This window comes from Arachis duranensis, chromosome 9 (assembly GCF_000817695.3).
Source record: "Arachis duranensis cultivar V14167 chromosome 9, aradu.V14167.gnm2.J7QH, whole genome shotgun sequence".
In the NCBI taxonomy this organism is placed as follows: Eukaryota; Viridiplantae; Streptophyta; class Magnoliopsida; order Fabales; family Fabaceae; genus Arachis; species Arachis duranensis.
The window spans coordinates 30,031,235-30,040,683 of NC_029780.3; the positions used below are offsets into that span (position 1 = coordinate 30,031,235).

General features: G+C 33.0%; 1 protein-coding gene across 1 annotated transcript; it reads right to left on the reverse strand.

The window, feature by feature from the left end:
* Positions 1-4,789: 4,789 nt before the first annotated feature.
* Positions 4,790-7,598, reverse strand: LOC107465299 (uncharacterized). Its single transcript, XM_021131859.2, has 4 exons — positions 7,504-7,598; positions 6,439-6,799; positions 5,287-5,353; positions 4,790-5,057 (listed from the first exon to the last, which is right to left on the reverse strand). The coding sequence occupies exons 1-4, from the start codon at positions 7,596-7,598 to the stop codon at positions 5,008-5,010; spliced, it is 573 nt and encodes a 190-aa protein (XP_020987518.1). The 3' UTR covers positions 4,790-5,007.
* Between the last annotated feature and the right edge of the window lie 1,851 nt (positions 7,599-9,449).

The window sequence follows — 9,449 nt, forward strand, 5'->3', positions numbered from 1 at the left end:
TTTTTATATTAAAGGTCTTTTTTAATAATTAAATATCTTTGATAGTCTTTACCGTAATTTTTTTAAATTCAATCTTACAAAATTTTTGAATCCAGTGATAGAAATGGACAAAAACTCTAACTTTAGTCATACAGTAGAGAAATAAAAATCTTGAATAGTTATACTTTGAACATGTATTAACGTCATTAAGCTATAATGTAAAAGATGCTAACAAGTAAAAATCATAATTATATAAACCAAAAACAAACCTATTACCTTTTTTTTAAAGAATATAATATTATAACTATTAATAAAATCTTATATTTTTAATCTTCATTTTATTTTTATTTTTTTATATATATTAATCATTTTTGTAAAAAAATATATTTTTAGGTTATTTTTTATTTATTTCTTTCTTTTAAACCTATTTTTTCTCTATATTTCTATCGTATTCAAGAGACAAATATATTTTTAGAGTATTGATAAAATGGCCTCTCTAGATTGGTATCCATCCTAGACACAAAAAATTTATCACATCCTACAATCACACCAATCTTTTTAGAGTGTGGATCTTATCCGATGGGATGACAGTGCGGATCAGATAATATTCGCCATTGTTTTCGTCAGCGCTTATGTTAGAAAGCATTTGGAAGAGCGACATGAACTGAGAGACTAAGATTGACAGACAGAGACTGAGAAACTGAACTTGAGAGACAGAGACTGAAAAATCGAGACTGAAATAAGTCTCCGTATTGTATTTGGTGTAAAGTGAAAGACAGAGACTAAAATAAGACTGAAGCTCTAATTTAATTTGTACACAGAGTAAACTTGAAATTAATTTATTGAAATGATGATATTTTAGGTGTAAAATATTATTAAAGTTTCAGTCTTCGTCCAACCAAATTTCAGTTTCATGTCTCCACTTTTTGGAGGTACTTCTGAAATTTTGGGAACAGATACTAAAATTTTAGTAGTAATTTCTGAACCAACAAATATGATACTGAGTCTCAGTCTCTCAATCTCCGTTCTAGATACTGAAATTTTTGTTTTCTCCTTTTCTTACTTTGGCTATCTTTTATGTTATAAAAAAGATTTTAAATTTCTTTTAGTACCATATTAAATTCACATTAATATATAAGTTCAAAAATTAAAGTTCAAAATCTGCCATCAACATCATCATTTTAATTTATCAAACTGTTAACGAAGTAAGTTCGAGTTGGCTATCATTCTTCTTTGACTCAATTATAAATCTATAAACAAATCAAATTCATGATGTCATTATATTAATACAATAATAATTTATCATTATTTTATTTTAATACTTGATTAAATTGACATTAATTGCTATTATTTTATTTTAAACTTGATCCTGGATAAATTTATTTTCATTAGCTATTGTTACAAAAATAATTCAAATGAATATACTTTAATTAAGTGAATTAAGTTATTAAACATAATTTTTAGATTAAATTTTGAGAATAGAATAATATTTTAAATTTTATTCATGTATCAAAATCTCGTGATTAATGTAATTTACATAGTTATACCGATATTTTGTTTCCTAATGTGTTAGATATGATATGATTTTATTCTTAGTTCTTCATTATTGAATTAATCAATAATTTTTTTTAATCTTAAAATATTTTATACTTACATTAAAATAAAAATTTTCAGTTGTAGTTGGATATTGGTCATTTTTATATAGAAAAGTTATATATATATCTTGCATTTCATATATAGTTAAAATTAATGATATCATTAGAAAAAGGAAAGGAAATTTTGACATAAAAACTATGTGATTTCATTCTTAAAGATTGGCCATCATTCAAAGAAAAAGAAGTAATTAAGGATCTCAATTAATAATCCATTATTTAAGTAAAACAATACAAAATTGATATATACACTAGCAAAATCAGACCACTAGTACATTAGATAAGAAAAAGATTCTTACATTAAAGATGACTGGTTTTTTTTTGTTTAATAAAAAGGTTTAATTGGTTTAAATGATTAAAATAAAATATTTTTCGTATAAAATTTTAAATTTAGATATTATAACTAGTCCAACTGATCCAATTAAATTTAGCAAAATTACGTGAAATCATCTCCTATGAATTCATAGTTTTTAATTATCTTATGTAATATAATTATCTTATTTAATTATCATCTCTTATGAATATATATTAAGGTTCTGAAAACCGAACTGATCATTGAACCGTTCTAGTTACTGGTTCACTAGTTTATAAGTTCAACCGGTTTGACTGTGGTTGAACTGAAAAAACTATTTTATAATAAAATAATAAATAAAATATAAATAAACACATTAAAACATAATTATAAATTTATAATTTAATATAAACTTTAAAATATCATCCAATTTTGAAGGGAAAGCTCTAAGATGGTTTCAGTTAAGGAAGGTGCTCAATCCATTTGCCAATTTGAAAACATTGAAAATTGCTTTCTATCATTGCTACCAACTTGCTACCAACCGGATATGCCTCCAGCTTGCCAAAAATTTGCTGAAATGAAGTTGCAGAATGGAAAATTGAGTGGGAAGAGATTAAAGCTAGATTAAGGCAACAACAGCAACCACCACAAATGGATATGCCTCCAAGCTTGCCAAAAATTTGCTAGAATAAAGTTGCAGAATGGAAAATTGAGTGGAAAGAGATTAAAGCTAGACTAAGGCAACAACAGCAACCACCACAAACGGATATGCCTCCAAGCTTGCCAAAAATTTGCTGGAATGAAGTTGCAAAATGGAAAATTGAGTGGGAAGAGATTAAAGCTAGACTAAGGCAACAACAACAACCACCACAAATCAATCAAGAAGCAACTAAATCTCAGCTATCAACAAAACAAGACTCGCAGCAGCATCAACAGAAATTCAAGAAAAAAGAGAGGCCGAAATCGATGTAAATTCAGATTCAACAAGCAATTTAGCAACAAGTCCAACAACAAATCACAAATTCAATTTCACAAGATCAGTTCACAAATCAACAAGTCTAGAATATGAAATTGACGAAGAAGAGGAATCAGATTTCAATTTTGAATTTCAACCACAACAACAATAAGAAGAATCAAACAGAAATTGCAGATCAAACACGAATTCAAAATTCAAATCAAGAAATTCAATAAAAAATAACTCTAAATCCAGAAAATCAAGTACGCTTAGAGAATCAAGTACGCTTAAACAAAGTTCACAGTTCAGTTCACACTTCACAGAGCTTCACAGCCTTCACACTTCACAGTTCAGTATCACTATATCAGATTATCAATATATCAGACTTTAGTGACTTCAGTTCACAGAGCTTCATAGATTCAAACAATTATTAAATCATACTCATCAGGGAGACAGAGACATACAACAGTTATTCAATCAAACAATCATTGTAACGAGGGACAGAGACAAGGAGCAGAGTGACCAAGACACCTTCAGTTCACAGTTCAAAAAATTACCTGGAAGCTCGAAGACGCCTTCAACAGAGCATGCAAGAGGGAGACAAACTGATAGAGACACCGAGTGACCAAGACAATGAGCAGTGGTAGAGCACCTTTGAACCGAGTGACCAACAGAGCTAGGAACGACAGCAGCGTGGCTGCGCGACGGAGGCTTCAACGTTTCCTAGGTGGCTGCGTGACAGAGATTTCGACGTTTCCCAGGGTGGCTGCGCAAAGGAAGGGGAGGAAGCTTGCAACGGCTGCTGCGCGATGGAGGAAAAGGGAGCGACCCCTATCGTGACGGCGGCGGCACAAGGCGGTGGCTGAAGTGCTGAATGGAGATGAGGGACGGAGGTGAGGGACGATAAGATTGGGAGGATGGAGTCAGGGGTTAGGGCAAACTGGAGGCTGGATCTGGGATTCTGGGCATATGGAGTTACCCACAGAGACTGAAACGACCGCGTTTGGACGCGCATTCAAAAAATCGGCTGGGTCACGGTTCGGTTCGACCGACCGGTTCAGTGGCTCAACTCCAGTTTTTAGATTTTTCGGTTTTGCTGTTTGTTTGAATCGTCTTTCTTCACAGTTCACAGTTCAACCGGTTCGATCGGCTGATCCGAACCGGTTTTCAAAACATTGATATATACTAATCAATGCTATGTCTATGGCCTTCTTGTCTTTTCCATCAATCTCATGGATCACATTTTTTGCTCCTTCACTTGCATCCTCTCTTCAAGTTGCAATTGAATTTTGCTAGCTGTGCTAGGCACATAATTGAATTGAAACATAGTTATACGATATTTTGGACAATGTATAATAAATCTATAGATTTGAATTATCTTAGAGGGTCTATTATTATCAGTGTCAAATTCAAGCGTATGCTTGCAATTGTTTGTCATTGGGATTTGGGAAATCAAAGTGCAAAGGACGACTTATTTGATTTAGGCGCCGCTGCTTTGCCTTTCTTCTTTTCTTGAGCTCTCTCCAACTCATAACTCTTTCGTCACTACCTCATGCTACCCCTGGCTTTGCCACTAAAATGGTGCAAAAATTGCATAATCTCATTTGCGATAATTTGAAATGAGTGACAAAAAGACATCTTGTCAAAAGAGTAAATTAAATAAAATATAGCTAAGTAATTGAAAAAAGAAAGAATATAAAAAAATTTAAATAAAATAATCAAGATATCTCCAAATATAAATAAACTTAATATAATTCATGGTAAGGTGAGATAAAGTGGAATATAGTTTTTTTTCTCTTGTAGTCTTTCAATTAGGAGCAAATTTATTATTATTATTATTATCCACAAAAGCTTCACTAGCTTTAAAAAGTGCTAAGGCCAATCGCAAAAGGAGGCAACTCATGCACATAATAATCTTAATATGATTATAGGTATAACACAATTTAATTAGACAAAATCACAGAGATACTCGTGAACATTGAACAAAGGGATATGACACCAAAAATAAAGAAATAAATAAGAAACTAGCTTTTGTTATCGTAATAATCTAGCTATTTGAAGACTTGTTTTTGCAAAAAGAATTTAGAGCAAGTTGCTTTGTAAGATAGACTATGTTATCTTCTTTAGTATCATTTGATTGCATTCCTATTTTCTTCTCTTCTGCTTTGGCAGTATTCTGCTGAAAATTAACAGACAATTTATTACAAAAGCTCAAGTAAATTTACCCAAAAGAAGTTGTTATAGCATGCAAATCAGGAACTAATAACTAATGTAGTAACATAGCATTACAAAATTACACCTGTGATTAACTTTAAATACTGCAATTCACATACTAATGCTCCAATTGCAAAGGTGAATGAGAATCATCCCATTCAACAAAAATAGAATTTACTTAGTAACTGTCATACCCATATCCTTCCGGTCCTCGGATTGTACGCTTAGGCTTGCTTCGATATTGTTCTGATCCTCCAGTAGCTGATAAGATTGTATATAAAAGTTAGAATATAAAATAAAAAGGCACTCTTTTTCACTTTTAAAAGCTAATACCAAAATTTCCTAAATTTTTTTATTAGTTTACCAAAGTGAAAATTTGGTTTATGCTTTTCATAAGAAGCTAGAATAAACCATCAAACTCCCCCTTGGATCGTTTAACAAAATAATTTCTCGCTGTTCTCATAGAAGTCAAAATCATCTAGTAGAGATGTCTTGGTAGAATAGCTTTTAAAGATATTAAGCATCTCCAAGCCCTGCTTTAGTTCAATATGCAAACCATGTAAGCACATGTTTACGGAAGTTGCAGTTTAACAAAGGATCTAAATAGTATTTTCACATGGTTATGCTGCAACAAACACTTTCCCCCTAATCACACACAAGCAGCAATCTGTCTCCTAAACATTGAAAACTAAGAATTACCTCTTATGTGTCCCTAGTGTAAGTAACGTCCCTATTCTCGTTTTCAACGATGATATGAATATGACAAAATTGAGCGTTGGGAACATCTTTTATTATATGCCACCTAATTGGAAAGAATCCATTGTATTTGTAAAGTTTCCAAAACTTCATGTCTTTGTTGAAGTCCACTGGTCCAAGCATCTCAGCTACTCCAACAAACTGCCGGCTAGCATTCACCTAATTTGACAACACATAAATACATATCCAATCTAAGAATATTCATGAATAAATATGTAAGTATATGAACTCCAAATTCGACAATATATGTTAGACTAAAGAAAGATGGTCTTATGTATTTAAACAGACAATCCAAGAATATGGACATCTGTAATTATTGGACATAAAACCAAAAGGAAAATATGCTCATCATCCTAAATCACTACCACCCATCCACTACCCCCATCCCTTTTCTTTCCACCTAACAATTCAGTATCAGCAACAGCCATAAAATAGATTTAATAAAAATTTTAAATTAAACAACAATTCAGCAAACATCAACCGCAATTTCAGATTCAAAATCAGCAACAGAAATTAAAAAAAAATAGAAAGAAAAAACGATGTTATGTTCTTCAAAAATTAAAAAAACATAAAAAAAGGAAGAACGAAACCTTTGCCAACGATAGTAGAGACAGAGCAGATGTACAACAATGATGGGGGAGCAATGAAACCCTTGCCCAACAACGACGGAGCGGTTGAAACTCTAGCGATGGCGGCGCAGCAGAACATAGTGTGACGGAAGAGGAGCCAGAGCCTAGGCCCCGCGACGGTGAAGAGAAAGCCTGCAGATGCATAGAGAAGATGAGGGGAGCAGCAGAGGGTTGGTCCAACAGCGACGGAGCGGCTGAACCCCGGCAACGGCGGCAATGGGGAACACCAGCGACGGCGGCGTGACAAACCCCAGCAGAGAGAGAGTACGTTTTTTTGGGGTCAGATTGAGGGATTGAGATGTTTAGATTGGGCTTGGCTTGGCTTGGGGTTGGGTTAGTAAGGATTTAAGGTTAGACTTTTTTCCAAGGACTTAATTGTAATTTTAAAATTTTATGGATTTAAATGTCTGCGAAATAAAAAAGTTAGGGATATATTTGTCATTTTAATAAAAAAATTTAAATATGATTCAGTTCAGATTGTGTAAACCGATTGGATCGAATCAGATAATTATAATAAACCGATTTTATTCTGGTTTATTCAAAATATTTTATTGATCAGTTTAATAATTCGTCCAATAGCAATATGACACACGTAACGTCTTTAAAAAAAGACAACATTCTTGCATTCTTTTTCTCTTTTATTTTAATAGTTGAATATCATAATTTTTTCTAGGTTTATCTTTTTTTAATGGATAAAAAAATAAATATGTGAGGCATTTGCAAAAGTTAAAGAAAGATAAGGCAAAGAGATATAGACTTTGAAAAAAATTATTTATATCAATATTTTGATGTAATTTTTTATTTTAATTCATGAACCTAAAAAATTCTTCTTGCTAAATTGAGAGAGCACTTAGTGTGAGTGAGTGAAAAGCTTTGTGAGAAACTTGAGTGATTTCTAGATAAATTAGGTGTAATTCTTTGAAATTGATGTCTGTAATTTCTCTAAATTTATACTAAAAATTTTATCATTATTATTGTGGAGATTGAATGTAGGTCACGTGGCATAAGATGATTGAATCAGCATACATAATGGTCCCCCCCATTTCTGCAACATCATCAACCTCAGTTCTCTCCTCTTTCTCTTTCTCTCTCGCCATCAGCCCCTCATTGTCACTATTCATTGTCGTTTTGCCATCGCCAACCGTTTCCCACGACTCCAGCCATCGTCGCCATTGAGGAGCGTCCACCGGGAGTTTGTTTATGCCATAGAAGAGCTTGTTTTTCCCTTGTGAGTTGCTACCTCCATCGTTCGTCACTGCCGCCGTTTACCTCTATCAACTACGATGCTACCCTTCCTCTTTCATCTAGATGTGTCTTCTTTCCTTCTTTCTTTCATTTTTTTATATTGTTGGCATTTGCTAAACCCTAACTCTATACTCTTCTACCTCCAGTGTCCATTGCTGCTGCTACCATGCTAAAAAAGTTTTTTACACCACTACTGTCTCCAACTAAGTGAGTTATTAATAATAAATAATTGACTTGATAAGTATTTTTGGTTTGATTTTTTCTTAGTAATAACTGATTAGTTTAGTTTTACTAATTTTTTGTGTTTAGTAAAATATTAGAAATCGAACTAAAATAGTTGGAAGAATTAAAATGAGTTAATAAAGTTGATATTAATTGAATAATAATTAAAATTTATTAGTAATAATTCTTGAATCTTGTTAGTAGGTGGATTAGGATTTGTACTCTTATTTACCGATCTAATGTTTGAAAACTTAACAACTTAACATAATTTAAAATAATAAAACATTAATATTTATTATGAGAAATTGTTTGGTACATGAGAAGTTGAGAAAAGTTTGGTTTTTATGTAACTAAATCTAGTAAGGTGACTATAGTTGTGGCTAGAATTGATGCAATTAAAACTGCCTTAAGTGCACTATCGACACAGCTGACGAGACACCAACAGGCATAGAACTAGAGCAGGCTGGTATTGCTAATGATTGAGGATTCTGATTCGATCCTCCAGAACTACAGACCACATCCACAAATTTTGCCAACAGCTTAGGGGTCCTCATTTCGGGAAATTGACGATGACAATGGAATAGAACTTGCAAATCTTTGTCACTGCCTATTGATGAGCGGATAATTTATACGCTTTTTGGCATTGTTTTTAGTATGTTTTTAGTATGTTTTAGTTAGTTTTTATTATATTTTTATTAGTTTTTAGTTAAAATTCACTTTTTTGGACTTTACTATGAGTTTGTGTGTTTTTCTGTGATTTCAGGTATTTTCTGGCTGAAATTGAGGGACCTGAGCAAAAATCTGATTCAGAGGCTGAAAAGGACTACAGATGCTGTTGGATTCTGACCTCCCTGCACTCGAAGTAGATTTTCTGGAGATACAGAAGCCCAATTGGCGCGCTCTCAACTGTGTTGGAAAGTAGACATCCTGTGCTTTCCATCAATGTATAATAGTCCATACTTTGCCTGAGATTTGATGGCCCAAACAGACATTCCAAGTCAGCTCAAGAATTCTGACGTAAAACGCCGGAACTGGCACAAGAATGGGAGTTAAACGCCCAAACTGGTACAAAAGCTGGAGTTTAACTCCAAGAAGAGTCTCTACATGAAAATGCTTCAATGTTCAGCCCAAGCACACACCAAGTGAGCCCGGAAGTGGATTTTTATGTCATTTACTCATTTCTGTAAATCCTAGCTACTAGTTCTCTATAAGTAGGACCTTTTGCTATTGTATTAGACGTCTTTTGATCACTTGAATCTTTTGATCAATTTAGATCTTAGGATCATCTTTGGACGTCTAGTTCTTAGATTATGGGAGGCTGGCCATTCGGCCATGCCTAGACCTTGTTCTTATGTATTTTCAACGGTGGAGTTTCTACACACCATAGATTAAGGTGTGGAGCTCTACTGTACCTCGAGTATTAATGCAATTACTATTGTTCTTCTATTCAATTCAGCTTATTCTTGTTCTAAGATATTCATTCGTACCCAAGAACATGATGAATG